At 44.2% G+C, this 17,572-nt stretch overlaps 1 protein-coding gene across 1 annotated transcript in view; it reads left to right on the top strand.

Moving 5' to 3' along the window:
- Positions 1–17,572, top strand: part of LOC310867281 (ATP-binding cassette sub-family C member 4-like) — an 83,722-nt gene that overhangs the window by 9,504 nt on the left and 56,646 nt on the right. The window contains exons 19-24 of the mRNA XM_083777205.1: positions 334–480; positions 6,624–6,703; positions 14,819–14,969; positions 15,638–15,757; positions 16,055–16,165; positions 16,284–16,384. Coding sequence (XP_083633331.1) covers positions 334–480; positions 6,624–6,703; positions 14,819–14,969; positions 15,638–15,757; positions 16,055–16,165; positions 16,284–16,384 — 710 coding nt within the window. The remainder of the gene's footprint in view (positions 1–333; positions 481–6,623; positions 6,704–14,818; positions 14,970–15,637; positions 15,758–16,054; positions 16,166–16,283; positions 16,385–17,572) is intronic.

Below are 17,572 nucleotides of genomic sequence, written 5' to 3'. Positions count from 1 at the left end.
GGCCCAAGGCCTTCAAGGCCCAGTGTCTATACATGGGCCTCAGCTGTACAGGAAGATAGGAGTGCTTTTCTTGCGTTCTCCCGTTGGATTGCTCTGATTGTCTCCCTGTGACTCCTAACCTCTTTACTCTTCCAGGGCCTGTATTCACAGTGATAGATCAGCATAATGGGGAAAAGAAATTAACCATTGAGGGAGAGAGGAGTGGAATATATGTAGCTTTTTTCCCTTTCAAAACACGACAATGGCACCATAAGTGCACAGCTGACCTTCGTGGAACAGACACAGTGCAAAAACATTGTACCCTCTTGATTTATACTCAATTTCTTTGGTTAGGTTTAACCGCTGCCTCCGTCATATTTGGGTTCCTGCGGAGTTTGGTCTTCTTCAACGTCTTGGTGAGCTCAGCCCAGACCCTTCATAACAGGATGTTCAACGCCGTTCTCCGCACGCCTGTGCGCTTCTTTGATGCCAACCCTATCGGTAAGAGGGGGGGCCTTCATATTCCAGTCCTGGAACAAATGTTTATCAGCAATGTAAAACATGTTGATTTCTCATTGGTGTTGCCAAGTCGATGATTGGAATGAACACGCTGTGAGCTATTAAGTTGTAGACGTTTAGATTCATTGGGATTCTGTGCAGTGTTGTAGAGAGTGTCACCACTAGAGAGCAGACTGTTACTTAGGTATGTCCTCTTTAAGCACAACTTTATGTCCATCCTTATGCCTGCTTGTTCCCAAACTCCACAGTGTACATTAATGGTACATTAATACAAAATAAAACAATATATATTTTATTAATAGAAAGCCCCCTCAGAATGGTTACAGTTCAATATTCTCTTTTTTTATATATTTTTTTTATCTCTGAATATAATGATTAATTTATCGTGATAAATGTAGACAGGAAGAGCTATTATGAGCAGCATAATATAGATACATATAATATTTATAACATGTTACAAGCAATTTATTGTGATATATTGTGTATTTGCTACTGCCACAGAGTTTATTGGGTTGATAGGCAAACTGTGTGAACTCAACTGACATAATTAAAAGCAGACAGTCACTGCTGGGTGTCAAAGCCTGTGGACCCAAGTGGCCAATCCAGTCAAAATGCATGATGTGAAATGACTATATTTAACCATAATACCTTTTATAAATGAGTGAAGAGAGTGTTATCTATTAACTGTGAGCCAGAACAAAAAAGCAAAAAGCAAACAATGATATTGAAAGAAAACTGTTTGCACTAGATTTTGGACAGTGCTGTATTTGTACTACAGAGCCGAGTAAATACTGACAGATTTGTTCTGGGCTCTGTATCAGAAATCTTTGATTATTTCATTAGCTTTGTAGTAGGTTGTAGCTGTTGGAGAGGGCAGATGGACACCATCTTAAAACTGAGCAAACACTACATGTGAGATAGCCTTCACTGGTGGAGAGCTCCTAGCTACGCCTGTTTCACAATACCATTTTAAGTAGCCACCCGTTTAATCGAATACATAAACTGTAGAATAAAATCCGATTTTAACAAATACATTCCAAAACTTTTTACTCTTGATACAAGAAAAAAACATTACTCTGAATTAGTTTTTGTTACAAATAATAGGCATTCATTTCGTTGGGTGTGTGGAGATGTCACTGCCATTTGCCATTCATATCCAAAGTCTTCCGTCAAGTGGCCCACTTTGATAACTTTAAATTTTCTAGAGCATTGTTCACCTGTCAGTGGATAATTAGTCAGCCTAATCTCTTCATAGTGACACGCATGTACAACACAATCAGCACGGTTGGGAATTCTCAGCATGAAGGAAACTTGTATCTGTATAATGAGTCATAATAAGCTACTAACACAAGTCTAAATATGATTTGAGGGTGTTGAAGAGCTTGTGGTTTCTCTTGGCATTAGGAGTGGGTGTATTGACAAAGCTGTGTCCTTTTGGAAAGCTGTGTTTGAAGCAAACCCCACGGGTCTTTAATCTTTGCGTTTTTGTTTTTACGGCTGCTCTTGTGTTACGCATTGGCCTACCTGATGGCTTATCTGGGTGTGCCGTCCTCGCTAATCTACACATAGGAGGAGAACAAACATTTTGAATAATGTAATAATCTGTTTAATAGTGCAGTAAAGGAGAGGCTTAACAGACACTGCTATCTGATTGCTGTTGTGCTGCTATCAGCAGCCATTGTATGACCAGTCCAGTCATTACGGCTTGGCCTCCTGGCTGGCAAACACTATGTCTGACTGGATTTATAGACAACTGTCTAAGGGACTGTGTGTCTTTGTCCTTTGTCCAGTCAACGGTAGATTAAGCATGAACATGACCTTTTTCTATCTATAATACAAAACGTTCATATTCTGGGCTACATTGTTGCTAGGTTTTTATACAGCTTTTATTCTCCCACTCCGTATTTTTCAACCGCATCCCTCCACTGAAACAGAAGAATAGACTAGGACAAAGGTAGCTGCTTTCAGCATTCGTATTGTCACTTCTGGTATGACTTTGTACCCATGCTGCTTTCTCTCTTGTTGTATTGTCTCTATCTTTGTTTTCTTTTTTCTTTTCCTTTTTTTTTTTACTGTATACAATGACTGCCGTTTCCGTGTGTTGCCAACATGAGTGTGAGTAATGCATTTGCGATTGTGTGTCTGTGTGTTGTTAAGGATTTGACAACTGTTTACACGTGTAAGTGATAGGTGTACTGCTGCTGCCGAACAGGTCTTGTGTTTGATACGTGTTGGTTCCTGTCTTCCTCAGAGTTAAAGGTTACCATTTCAAGCCTGGCTGCACAAAGGTCTTTATTTGTTGTGTTCTGGATGTGGTTTATAACAATGAAGATTGGCAGTAGAATTATGTGCACACACCAATGTCGCTGCGCTTCTATACCTTTGCACCCAGGCCAAGACTACACTGTTGTATAATCGTGAAACAAACTGGCTAATTAATTCAAAATAAATATTTGGTCAGCTGTTGCACTTGTCTCTTTCACCCTTACTCAAATGGATAATGACCAGGAAAGTTTTCATTACAACCTCTGGCTTACGTCCATCAGGCTCAATAAAATCACAGAGGCCATTACATACCATTATGGTATGCAATGGCTTGCCCCATAATCTCATAATAACCAACAAAGACATGAAACAAAAGTAATCATTAGCAATAATCGTGATGAATAATTATTAATTCATGATTATTACTTTGGCCATAGTCATGCAGCCCTAACTCAGAGTGACTTACAAAGTGCAAATCTTTTGAAATTACACCCCACGTTGTTGTAATGCAGTTTGTTAAGAACAGTGTTGGAGTTCGGTTTTTAAGCTATACCCACTTTTTGTTGACAGTGATTCCTTCCTCCCAACAGTAGACTTCATAAAAGCCCATTATGTTGAAGTCTCTCAGTTTTAGTAATGTGAATGGGCTTATTATTACGGCCGTTCATCCAAACAGGTTTCAGTTGGAGCTGCACAGACGGCAGTGGATGTGTTGAGCTGATTCTGATCCCTGTAATTTAGTGTCATTGAGTGGGCTAATCCCCTCAGAGACTGCAGGCCAGGGCTTCAGCTCATCAGCACAGTCCGGGAGTAATGTGCACGCACACACACACACACACGCACATGCACACACACACGCTCGCACGCATTCTCTTGCACATGCATGCATGCATACCACCTAAGTTCCCCGTTTCGCATCAGCATCGCAGGTCAACTCAGTGTGAGGTGTCACTCAGCTGCTGTTGGTGCAGGTACATTAGACCGTCTGTAGTCAATGATACGAGATTCTAATTGTGTCTACAGAGGCAGTGTTTTTAATGTCTGTATTCCAGCTCCGGGATGCAAGAGTGTTAAGGAAGGAAGTGGCGGAAGTACTGCAGAGAGGGACGATGATATCGAGGTGTGTAAATTGAATGTGGAGATGGAGCCGTGTGTGTGTGTGCAGCACGGCTGATAGAGCTCCCACTCGCTCGGCACTTCCACTATTTAATTGCATGAAAGGGAAGGAGAGGAGATTGCAGGAGCCTGGTGTGAGAGCGGAGAGAATGGATTTAGAATGTATTAGTATTGGCAGCGAGGTGCCGGCGGTGGGAGGCTGCCCCAGGCCCCTGGGCCCTTCATGGAAGTTGAGGTGAGCCATGCCACCTCCAGCCTTGGCAGGGCCCCCCTCTCCAATTCTCCTGCATTATCACTCTTGCCTCGGTGAAAGACCCCACCAAACGGTAGCAGAGCCCACACATGGAGTGGCTCAGAGTCGCTCCGTTATCTAGATGTTTACAGGGAACAGCGATTTGCCGCATGCCCCCACATCGACCGGTACCCACTGTTCCAGTTTTTTTCTTTTTTTTTTGTAACTCTGATTGGGAGCCCGAGCTCACCTAATATCTCCACCTATGGGGGTCCCACCTCGGTCAGGAAGGGATTGCTATTTTCCTCCGCCAGGAAAAAGTGGTGCAAATCACCCCAGGAGTCTCAAACCATGAGAAATTGTTTGATACTAATGCAGCTGATATCCTGAAACATCTATACCCTTCTCCACACAATAGGTGATATTGTTGACAGTCACCCATAGTGATTGAAGCCATTGTCCCGCACTGGTCTTACCTCATAGGCATTTCCATGCAGTGAATGTCTTTGTGTAACTGCATCACTGTAATGGATCCCCTCCATAGTCTGTTGGAGAGGGAGCAGGGTCTTTACTTCATCCCTGCTGAAACTCTCTGTTAACTGAGCCGCATGTCAAACAGCTGATAGTTGACTGATGTTCTCTGTTCTAACACCCTCAAACCATGGTATGATGTAACCGAGAGAAACCTATCATTTTCTTGTGGGCTTTGTTTGTTGGCTACGCATGGATTTGGGTCATCTATGGCTTATACAGTGACATTACTGAACATCAAATATTATAGAATCTTCCACAAACAGTTTTACAAATACCTCCCTACCCCCCTCCTCCCCCCCAGAGGAAAGCAGAGAGAGAGAAATAACAACAGTACAGTAGCGGCATTCCCCTCATGCTTGAACCCTCCCCTCAGGATGTCTGCATGCTAAAGGGGCACTCAAACTGTGAATAAGATTAGTCTGCCTCCAAGTGTACAACATGCCTACGCCACTTGACTCTGAATCAGTGCTGATTTGGAGCATTGCTGGGTTGTTGTGAGGAATAATGCTCCGGCTGGGTTTATGCAATGGCTGTTATGGGGAGCCCGGCCTCGTCTGCATGCATGTTTTTAGGCAGGAGTGGTATTTTTGGATAAAGCTGTAAGCTGCTTACTGCTGTGGAGAGAGGTGATTACAGGGCCCACCTCTATAGGAAGTCACTGGGAACCGGGGAGGCAGCTTCTGGGTCATTTCTGCCCCAACTCCACCACGCCTCCAGAGCACCATGCCACTAAATACCGCTCATAATCATCCACTCCTTCTCTCAACCCTTAGCCAAGGCCCACCCTGCTGTCTGGTAAGCCTATATAAACATTATCCATGGGTGTGCCATCAGTTTCACTGTAGCAAAGGTTGAACCCTCAATGTTGTTAGTCCGACATGGCTTGTTGACATTCTCCTCGGAGAGTAGTGTTTGCTTAGATTTGTCACAATGAGAGATATAGTTGGGTTGCTTAAGTGTGAAACGTCATGAGTCATGACACTGATTCACCAAATGCTCCAAACAGGATTCAAGTTGGCTACAGGTCCACTGCTTGTTCCTGCCAAGTTTAACTTGAGCCTAGTTCTTGAAGTGGCAGTGTTGGCACAGCTCTCTGGTGGTTTTGTCCACCCAGAGAGTGAGAGTCTGAGGTCTTCCTTCAGGCCCAGAGATAGAGAAAGCCTCTCTGTCTTCCCTGCCTCTGGGCCTGTGGTGTGGGGATTGGCTATCACTGGCCCTGCAATAAACAGTGTGTGAAAGCAGCTGGAGTGTAATCTTATGTGCTATGGGATCAGGCTGGGGGAGCAAAGTTTCTAAAGGAGCCACAATAAAGGGCCGCAAGAGCACCTGCAGAGCCCCGGCCCAAATAATGAACACCTGAGCAGATTGGAGGCAACTCAATTAACGTCATTGACACTGCCAGTCAGGACAGAAAGGCAGGTACGCAGCTTCTGTTGCCTCTTTGTTCCCAAACAAAAGGCTCCCCGATGTATTCAGTCTAGAGTAGGGCAGTCTTTATGAAATGCAGGCCAAATAATGATTCATTGTTTAATCTAGATAGGCCTCTCTGTTTTTCCATCTGATATCGCCCACAATTTATAGGCTGTGTGGTATTAATATAGAGGAGACTTGGGTAACTCAAGTGAGGGATTTGAAAAAGATTGTCTTGTGTTATCTGCCGATAAATTAGGCTAGCTATTGGATTTAAATTTGTCTCCAATTGACAGGGCTTTGTTCTTTCAAACTCCACATGAGACATGATCCAAGAAATTATAAATATGACATGGCTATGTGGAATATGCCATATCTATACATTCTATCCTTTTTTCCCATTTTATTACTGCTTCTTCCAAAAGATTCATGACATTTACTCATATTTTTTTTCCAGTAAGGCTGAATCACATACATTAAAAACCATTACAAAATAAATGCTACAGAGGATATCGTCCTGCACACACATCCAATCTAATATAAATTCACCTATTGTCTTGCCCATCAGGAAGAATCCTCAACAGGTTCTCTCAGGACATTGGTCTCCTGGACTCCTTGCTGCCATGGACATTTGTGGACTTTATACAGGTGAGTCTCACCTCGACAGGTTTGGCTGCTGCCGCTGCAGCATGGGGAGGCCATTTCATGCCTGGCTGGGCCTGCTTTGTGGTCCGGGTCCCCTAATCTGGAAACAATTACTGTAGGATTACCCGCCAGCGCGGCCCAGCGCCTGCACAGATTTAATAAAAGTGTCTGCACATAGGCTGAGGGCGTGGCTCTCCTCAGTGTTGGCAACACAGAGGCGGCTTCGCCGGAGAATGAGTGTGGGGACTATGCGAGTGATTGGGAGAGAGAGAAAGGTTACCACAGAGGAAATAATGGCTACAGGAAGATGGGCGCCCGATGCAGGGAAGTGGAGGGAGACGGTGAGGGAGCAGGAAAGGAATGACAAGGGTGATCTCTGGAGTGGCGAGGAGGAAGAAGAAGAAGTGTGAGCAGCAGGCGTGTGATGTGTTTGCAGGAGTGGAGAGGAAGGGTAGCACTGGAAGCATGGGAGGGGGAGGGGGACAGGTTAGTGGAAACAGATACAGAGCGGGGTGGGGTGGGGGACTTGCCCCTATCGCCACCATTCACCTCCTGCTCTACAGTATTACAGGTCTGCTGCTGCCTAGCCAAGGGCCACCCTGACACATAGGCAGGTTAGGTTACCAAATGCCACCATGCCACCGCGACAATCATCTCCCACGAAAGCCCGCGGAGAGGAGCCAGCTCATGCACCTAGCGCCACAAAGAAGGGAATGTTCGCCGCACAATTCGAGGTAGAGGAGCAGGCGTGGCTCCTTGGTTAGGGCCAAAGAATAGAACAAAGCAGTGCTGAAAATGAATCCCCCTTCCACAATGCCTGAGTGATGTTTGTGGCAGATACCCATCTCACAGGAGACAAAAGCCATCTTAAATGCTGAAAGCACAAAAGATCATACCCACAAAAGGTTTTTGTCCACTATAGTTCCCCCCCCCCCATTTTGATAATAAGGTGAATAATGGGGAAAGTAAAATAATAACGTTGCGGAAGGCCTGTAGGTCCAAATGAATACCAGCGAAAGCATACTAGGTCATAACAAAAAAGAGGCTTGTGTTGCACATGTGTACATGCTGTATTGTATACATTGCTTACATCTGCCTATCTGTTCCCTCAGATTTCAATTATTTTTCTGGAAAATCTAACTTTATTCTTTAATTTGCAGTATTATTTTTACCATAGCAAAGTGCTTCCGTATTGCAGTGAGAAAGAACTTGTAAGAAACTAGAACAGAAACTGTTCCAATCAGATTTGCTGTATGATAACCACATTGTGTATGCTGTGCAAAATGTGCAATAGAAAATGGGAGTCGATTGTGCCGGGGGACAAAGGTGGCATCGTTTGGACAAAGTACTTTTGTTTGGGCTTCTGTCTGCTCTTGTTTGCAGGTGTCTTTCATGGAGCACCCTTTAATTCTTTCAGGAAGGGAGATTTTCAGCTCTTTTTTATCAAAGTATTAGCCAGAGAGAAAAGCTACTGATCCTGACCATTTTTGCTCTTTAGCAGAGGGACATTTCCCCACAGTCATTGTTTAAATGGTTGTCAGGGGGGAATAAAGTGAAACTTCATAAACAATGCCCTAACTGGTTTATCTCTCTCTATGGGGAGAGGCTGCTTCTGTGTGGGGATTTGCATCAGAGCACGGCCCTTTATGGTGGAGTAAGCACTTCACAGCACTCTGCACTCCACCCATACACGCCTTTAACAAGGGGATTCCCCAAAGCAGGGCCAACCTGCTTGCATCACTCCCAGTGCTCTTATTTTATTTATAAAATTTTCCACAGGTCTCATTTAGTGGCAATTTAGTATATTGAAAAAAGTGCCCTTTTCTCCCGCCCCTTTATGGTTTGGGGGACAAAGACAGAAATGTCAATTAAAAACACCTCAGGGTTCAGGGACGGACAGCTTTTGTGCGGACTTGACCTTTAAATCCTGGGTTTGCCTCTGTTTTCACAGAGGGGGCAGAGGAGGGCAAGACAATAAGGGGGGTACCGGGGCCTTTCAGTGAGGATTCCTTGTGAAGGCTCTTGACCAAGTCACACCTCTAACTGTGAGGTCCATGGCTGCATTCATTGGTCTTCTCAACCATCCATTCAAATTGAGTTTGTCAGTATCATTGTACTAAAACACCAGCTACACTTGAAAAATGATGACTAGTATTTTTTAACTTTTTTTTAGGATCAAGTCTAGTTGCAGATTAATTTCATGTTTGGTGTAAGGTAATTAAATCAGCCTGACTATGACTTTACATTTTAGTAGAACATATCCTTTTATCAGTAATATTAGTGGGTTTACGGTTATATTAACAGTGAGAATTCTGCTGTGTTGGCTCTGTGTCATGATAAATTACTGTGCGTGCGTGAGTACGTGCTTGCACACGCACTCTCTAATACTGAAGACTCAAGCCCAGAGAAGCATTGAAGACACACAGGGAGCAAAGATGGCCTATTGTTTGAAAACACTGGCGGGTGGATCGTTGTATGAGTGTATATTGTGGTACATTGTGTGTCAGGCTTTTTCTGTGGCTTTGTGGGATATGAGAATTGCTGACGTAACCGTGAGCGCTGTAGGATGGGATTTCACCGGCTTTCTCTGGTGCTTTTTACCAAGCGGGTGACAGAGGAAGGGAGGAATGCACTGGCTCCAGGCATCGCACATACCAGGTTTGTCCGAGAAACACAGGAGACACAGGCCGGTATAGAAATATATATATGCCGTAAATCCCCCTATGAACATTGTTATCTGACAACGGCCATTGTCTTCGTGCGTGTGGTGGAAAAACACAACGGTGACACTGAAAGGTGAGAGGCCGTGGGGTGACCTAGCCTAAGTATTTTGGATTGTACTGGTTCACCGTATATTAGAGTGAGAAGAACAATCAAATAACCCCCCACCTATAATTATTTTTAAATTGTGTGTTTGTGTTTACGCACAATACGCAGGGCATGAATTTGATATCCCAGCAATACCACACATGGACATTTGATGGCGGGCATTGGCCAGAAAAACAACACTATTTTACATGGTCAAAGCCAGAGTGTTAATTTAACTCCAGTGTAAAAACTCTGAGTCAAATCAACACTCTGGATTTGACTGTATGTGTGGTTTTCCGCTGCACTGTGGTCTGGCACCTCACCTGTCCTGAGTCAGCCACTACAAGAGTGTGAGCCTGGAAACGTACATAATAGATTTACGCTAATCTCGAGCCATACCACGTCAATATGATGATGATATAATGAATTCTGTGACTCTTGTATTTGTGACCTACAGTATAAGAATTAGTTTCTCTTTTTTTTTAGCTCTGACTTTGTAGAGACACAGAGGAGGGATGTGAAGCCATGCCGAGTACTGGACAGTTGCTTTTTTGGTGGACACAGTGATTTATAGGGGTGAGGGAGAGAGAGAGACTGCATTTCAAAGCCTTTCTCTTATTTCCAAAATGGGGGGGGGGGGGGGGGAGGGAGGTTGGAAATCAGCAGCTTGACTGAGCCCAAATAAGTGACTTCTTTTACCTTTTCACGGCGCACAAAAGCCTAATCCTGCGACTACTTGAGCCACCAATGTAGACAGCGCCTGAGACCACCACAGTATGTGTCAGCCCCTCCTCAACGCACACAAAACACATTGACTGCAGCTTTATGAAGTGAAAATGGCCCCCAAAAGGGAAAATGTGGAGGAGGCGTCCACAGTCGTTTCCCCCAAAGAAAGGCCACCGCATCTGGACATTTAATGCTAAAATAAAGCCCAAAGGCATTGAGCAGGTCACTCCTATTGTTCCAGAGCCCAAGTGAAACGGCCCTGTTTTTGTTTCAATGGTGGACGCCACCACTCAAAACCTACTCTAGCGAGGCTTTTAACCTTGAACTGGAGAATCTGGATTGGTCCGATGAGCTCAGGAGCTCACTAGTCAAAGAATCATGGCTTGGCTTCAAAACCAAATTTACATCAGTACTAAACAACATGGCTCCCTTGAGAACCATCAGGGTCAATACCTGCTCGGAGCCATGCATGCATCCGGACATACTGACTGCAATGAAAGCCAGAGACAAAAAATGCTCTGAATTTCTAAAATGTAAGTCAAAGCTCACCAAGCGCTTTGACAGTGATCTCTAAGCTCAGCTGGGCATCCTAAAAACCCAACGAAACAAGCTAAGAAACATTGTAACTGCCATGACCAAATCTGCAAAAAGAAACTTTACCAATGATAAAGCAGAGGGAAAAAAAACTGTCCTCGGGTCCTGGAAGCTACTCAACAAACAACTATAGGCTGCAGTCAGAAACTGGTTTTCAAAATCATCAAATCGAGCGACACTCAGCTTGATGTGGCCAAATTCTTAAACATCTTCTTTACAAACATAGCAACAACGCTGGTTAACAAACTGCCCTCCCACTCTGGGCGTTTTTGGTGTAGAGCACATCAAAGCCTTCTACAAAAACCTAGGTGTTTGTAAAGACGATTTTAAACTGGTAATGGTAACAACTGATGAGGCACTTAAAAAACTGCAACCCAACAAGGCCCTCCACATTTCTCAGAGACTCCAGCCATCTCTATAGCTCCAATCATCACCGACATAATAAACCTCCATCAAACAGGGACAGGTCCCTCAAGATTTCAAACTTGCCAAAGTAACTTCCTGGATCAAATTAGACCCCGGCTACTATACCGCCCTATTTCTATTCTTGGCTCCATCTCAAAAGTGATGTAAAAAATAGTATGACCAGGTTGAAAATATCTTGCCATTGCCACAAAAAACAAATGTACGAATTCCAATCAGGCTTCTGAACATCCCACTCCACGAAATGTGGTCGCTCTATTTGAGCGACTAAAAGCAATAAGGGCCTTTCTCTGCCCCACCCCTCTCCCATTTGTTTATATTGTGTTTAGAATCCAAGATGGCTGCAGCACCAGGAGGGGGTGGGGCGGAGGTGAGCGGGCGGGGTCGAACATATGCCCTTACTGGGCTGCATTCAAGACACTTGCCTTGTGTCCCAGTGTCCGACACCTGACTTGTCTGAACACAGCTTTGATGGATGTGTTCTGCCCCCCTCCCCCCATCAAACAAAATGTTTGGTCAAACCATATGGTCTTCCATTGGAAATGCATTGGAGCAGCCATTAAACACAGATGCAAGACAAACACAAGACAGGTGTCTTGAATGTGTGTAACAGTATTTGAGTGGTGCAACCACTCCAAGGAACAGCAATGTCTGTGTTAACCTATGTGACTATGGGCTGTATTTTGCGTGTCTTAAGTACCAGGTCTTATTACCTAACTTGAGTAAACTAAAGACCTGGAGGCGTGATCAATGCTCTTTGGCCACTCAGAATAGCCAAATGGCATTGATCACGCCTCAAGGTCTTTAGTTTACTCAAGTTAGGTAATAAGACCTGGTACTTAAGACACGCAAAATACAGCCCTATGAGTAGCAGTATGGGCAAAAGTGGCGCTGTTGTGCCAGAAACAGAAAGGCGAGAGATAGTGCTGCACTGTTGCCTGCTAATGAGAGAGAGAGGGGGGGGGGGGGGGGGGAGTTGCACCACTCAGTTCACACAGGTGTGATTTTGTATTGACTTGCGCTTTCGTTTGAAATTTACCCATTCTGCATAATGAGAAATACATTTTTCAATCAATCAATTGATCAATCAAACCACTGACCCCTGCAACTCATTGTGCCACACTGTCAGACAAAGTGTGGAGTGAGACAATTCCAGTGATGACAGCAAGGCCTTCTTTACTTTTATCCTGTCCTCTCTTCATTTTTGTTTGTACTTTTTGTTTTCCAGTCAGTGGCAGTGTCCCTCGCAAACATTGCACGCCAACCGTGAATAGGAGGATGAGAAAAGGGCTTGTAAAGAAACCGTCTGATTCCCTGTGTCCGGAGGGATGTTTAATTAAAGGGAAGTGTTTACTCTCCGCTGTGGAACAACGGCGGCTATCTGCGTTGAACACAAATATAGCAATTAACTTCAATTTTCAGAATTATTTGGACATCAAAGACCCTGATGGTATCGCTTAGAAAATAAAGCAATTAGGGTCAGCAAGAGATCTGAATGGCCTTTGGAACGCGGCAGTGTGCCCAGTTAGCCTGAATGACTGAATCACATGCGTGCAAAGGGCTTTCTTTTCTCGCTAAAGAGCAATTAGAGGTAATACTTTATTTAAACTGTTTGTATACAGAAGCTTTTATCCACTTTTATGTGCAGTGGGCTGTGACTTGGGGAGTTGTCTGTTCCTGTGTGGTGATGTGGATATGAGCTGTGGGGTGGTGTTGGGTGAGTCGTGGGGATGAACAGGAGCAGGGGAGGTGGGGGTGTGGGGGGGGGGGGGGGGTTGCTGGATCGCTACTTATCGGACTCATCTGTGTGTAGTGTGGGTGGGGGGCTTGGTGTTCTCTGATACTGACATGATAAGCGGCAGACCAGGCAAATGGATCACATCAAACGGGAGGCCTTGGCGGCAGTCGGCCCTGGGGACCAGGAGGAGGCAACGCTCCTATCTAATGGTTCCTGTTCCTTCCCCCTTCCCCTTAGACGACCCCTCAGTGGCCGTTCACTCTGGCCTGACCCCGCCATCGGCAGCTTCACGGATGATTGGGACGGAGCTGGAAATAAAATTAACCCAGGTAGAGCTAAGTACAGTACGTCAAAGTACTGTACATACTGTACGCACATCAAGCGAAAGAACACTGAAAGGAAACCAGCGTAGGTTTAACAAGGAGGAAAGTAAATGCATGTTAGGTTAATATCTGAACCCGACTGGGCGAGATTGGATAACATGTAAGAGTAATAGCCTGCGTGCCGCCATCTCACTCTGCCCGGTAGCCTTCCATCAAGGCTAAGATTGAAACTTATGTACTGTGAAATTCTTGGGATCAGTTGTGCTCAGTAGTTTCCACTCACTGCTTGATTGTGTTGGCTCCACTGCGTAGATGGTTTGACTAGTAATACCCTCTTATCTGAACCTTAAATGGAATTGAGTGGCTTTTCATCATAAAACTACATTGAAAGTGATCATGCTTAAATGTGCGGCTGATAACATCCATAATTAAGGTGCTAAATTAAATTTTCATCTCTGTGGGCTGGTCTGAGACCAGTGAAGGTAGCAGTATGATCCTAATCTCGCATCTCGTAGGAGCCATCTCTTGGGTTGTCTCTAATTTCAGGGTGTGAGGTTTCAATTTGATCACCTGTCAATCGAATATGAAATATGCAACATTGTATACGGTTTAGTACTCTCACACAGATTTCTCAGTTGAGAACTTTTAAAATGTTCAATTAAATTGTTTTTCGATATTGCAGCTGCACGACTGCAATTAAATATAAAGTGTATTCTTTTAAACTATACCACAACAGAAATACAGCTGTCATAGTTGTCTTTTTTTTTGATTGAACACTGCAGCAGCGCATTCACATAAGAACATACACAACATCACAAATAATGAGTGATACTCTTATTTTCTTCCACTCACTGGTCAGGTTGCAGTTGTAACAATGTTTTGGTGTCGTCCGACTCATTGCCCTCGCTCCCGTTAAAGGTGTCGGATTTCATGTGCGGCCAGTGGTCTAGATGTGTCAGGTGGCCATTAACAAGAGTGACGAGTCATTGTGTTGTTGAGGCCTGTGCGGTTTGGGGTGTGCTGTATCAGACATTCACGGTGTGGTTCCCAGAGACCTCTGCCAGTCACCGTGACCATGCCTGTTGGCTGGCCCGCTCTGCCAGGGAGGATTATAGACCAGAGGTGCTGACGGGAATGCCCACGAGAGCACAGGGATACGAGCCGCAGTGGCCAAGCGGTAAGTTCTCACCTGCTACTAAGTGAGAATTAGCACGGTGCCCTCTTTCCTTTCACACAGCAAGTCACACAACCTCTGTCCCACAGCCTTACTCAGCCGCTCTGTATAGCAGCGAGGAACCCACACAATAACAACTGGCAGAGTTTCTCACATCCCGGCTCAGGAAATGGGACTCAGTGCAGTGCCCCGGCGGTAGCCCACATCGCAGCAGCGGGGATTTTGACTCAGCTGTTTTGCACACGCACGCACACACACATACACACACACACACACACACACACGAGCGCACGCACAAACACCTCTCTCCTTGTGTCGCCTGTGTGTTCCAGGTGTTACTCCAGATTCTGGGGGTAATAGCCGTAGCGATTGCTGTCAGCCCCTGGATCCTAATCCCTGTGGTCCCTTTGCTCGTCACCTTCCTGTTCTTGCGACGCTACTTCCTGCAGACCTCCAGAGACGTCAAGCGCTTGGAGTCCACTAGTAGGTGTTTTTCTTTTCTTTCTTTTTTTTGCTGCTAGGGACATGCCCATTTGTGGTGGGGAGATAAAGGCAGAGCACGGGAATACTAATAGACCATTGAAGAAAGCCTCAGTCATTAGCATAAAGGCTAAAGGTGGTGGTGGCCCATGACTTGCCCACACACAGTTTCCTGAAGGGCTGGGAGTTCATGACATCACATACAATGGAGGAAAATGCCCAAGTGGGTCTAGTTCATCCTCCTTATTCTGGGCGGAGAGCCCAAATGCACAGGGGAGGACAGGTTCCATCATCTTCAAGAACAAACGTTCTATTAAACGGCTCCCAGAAAACATTGAGGCTTTGTTTTCGCCTTAGTAAACCAACCAAATCCAAACAAAAGACCTCTCAATGGCAACTCTTTCTTTTTGTAGAAAATGTTTTTGCTATTAGGGCCATTTTCAATGTTTGTACGATATTGTTATCATAAAAACGTGTGTTTCACCAAAACAGCCTTTGTTGGGCTAATATTTTAAGAAATGAGACAAACGGTAAAAACATATTTAATACATATGCTCTTTTTGAGAATGTAAAGAATCCGGATATGCTAAATTAATGGCAAATTTTGCCAATTTGTGCATATCGTATTCTTCACACAGTGACACTGTAATTCTGTTCCATATGTCGTATAGCACGGAGTCCTGTATTCTCCCACCTTTCCTCTTCACTCCAAGGCCTGTGGACCATCCGTGCCTTCAAAGCTCAACAAAGGTTCCAAGAAATGTTTGATGCATGCCAAGATCTCCACACAGGTTTAAAGACATTATGCTTACGTTTAAGGGCTCACAGATTTAAGCCTCATTTATGCTTGGTTGCGGGCCAGAACATGTTCTTGTGAGCTTGTAGAGCAGCTATTTTGTGTGACACCCATGTGCAACTTGCACGACACCGTGACCTGCATGCAACAAGTATAACTCGGGCTTAATGCTCATGAATTTCTTCATTCACAGAAACACTGCCTTGATTTTACCCTTAGTAATGACATCATTGTCTCGTCTGTAAATGGTCTCAGTGAAACATAAGCTGTGTGCTTGCTTTGTTTGTGACAGAGGCCTGGTTCTTATTCTTGACCACCTCGCGTTGGTTTGCTGTTCGCCTTGATGGGATCTGCTCAGTGTTTGTCACCATCACTGTGTTTGGCTGCCTTTACCTCAGGGATGGTACTGATGAAAAACTTATTTTTTTGTATGTATTGACCTTTTGGCAATGACTCTGAAGTTTGAAAATCAACACATAAATGTGTGATTGTGATGGTTCTTCTCTTTTCTGATGTCGCAGACATGGAGTCAGGGTCTGTCGGCCTTGCTTTGTCCTATGCAGTAACCCTCATGGGCATGTTCCAGTGGGGGGTCAGACAGAGTGCAGAGGTGGAAAACATGGTAAGAACAAACACAAACATAGTTATGACCATTTTATACTCTGTTGTATGATGGTGTCGCCCGCTCACAATGCATCACATTGCTTTGTGAGGTGTGGACGTCGACTATTTCCGTTCCGTGCGACACCAGACTTTAGACTGCCATGGATTTGACTGATCAGTTTAACATTTGACTAATGTTCATCAAAGAATAATGTAGTACAGTGTAATCATTCACGGCACACTTTTCTTTTGCTTGATTTATATATGCATGTTATTAAGTGTGGTGAATTCATTAAATAGTCCAGGCAATCTAGCCCATTTTAGACCCAAAAAACAGACTAATTAAAATAGTTTTTTTTTCAACAGATATCATTTCTATGAGGTGTCTAGAATAACATACTAAAAGTCCTAAGAAATCCTAGATGCGGAAATATGTTTAATTCTCATCAATTCAAGATGTGTGATAATACCTCGAGAAAACTAAACACCCTAATGGGCTTTTTTTTTTCTTTTGTTCTATCACAATGAAACTTTCCACAATGAATCTTAACATGAAAACTAAACTTTTTTGTATTACAAGTTTCTCTGAAACTTAATTTGAATATGCAAATTAGCTTACTATATATTGAATATGCCCACATTTGCATATCACGAAAATGACTTTCCCCCAAAATGTATAATATTTACATTGTTGTTTGTTAATGATATCAAACACACTGATCAGACTTTCATGAACCATTTCATAAAAATATTGTGACTTCATATAATAACATCAAAAACATGTATGACAAATGCATAAATCCGTCAAATCTTCCTCCAACCATCCTACTGCTAATGGTTGATGGCAATGCTGCTTTTGGACTGGCCTCTAACCTGAAACCTGCTGGGCTTGGTTGTACCTACCGGGGGCATAACCCCCACCGGTATAGTCCTCAGGGTCACAGAGGCACACAAGCCTCCCCACCACGACAAGGTAGCAACAACAGGGGAGGTTCCCCTGCTAACGTGGCCCAGGAAAGAGAAGTCTGGAACTCTATGCAACCCGACTTCGGATGAGCGGATGAAGATGGATGAATTTGCAAAACATTAAAGGGATTGTGTCATTGTGACATTAAAAATTTATGAATTAATGTCACATGTGAAACCTTTAAGGAGTAGGAAAGACACAACATAATTGTAGCGACAGCTGTGTGATGGAGTCTACCTG

This window comes from Protomyctophum parallelum, assembly GCF_964188405.1.
Source record: "Protomyctophum parallelum genome assembly, chromosome: 11".
Taxonomy (NCBI): Eukaryota; Metazoa; Chordata; class Actinopteri; order Myctophiformes; family Myctophidae; genus Protomyctophum; species Protomyctophum parallelum.
Note: the sequence above shows the minus strand (reverse complement) of the source record. Positions and strands in the feature narration are given on the sequence as shown.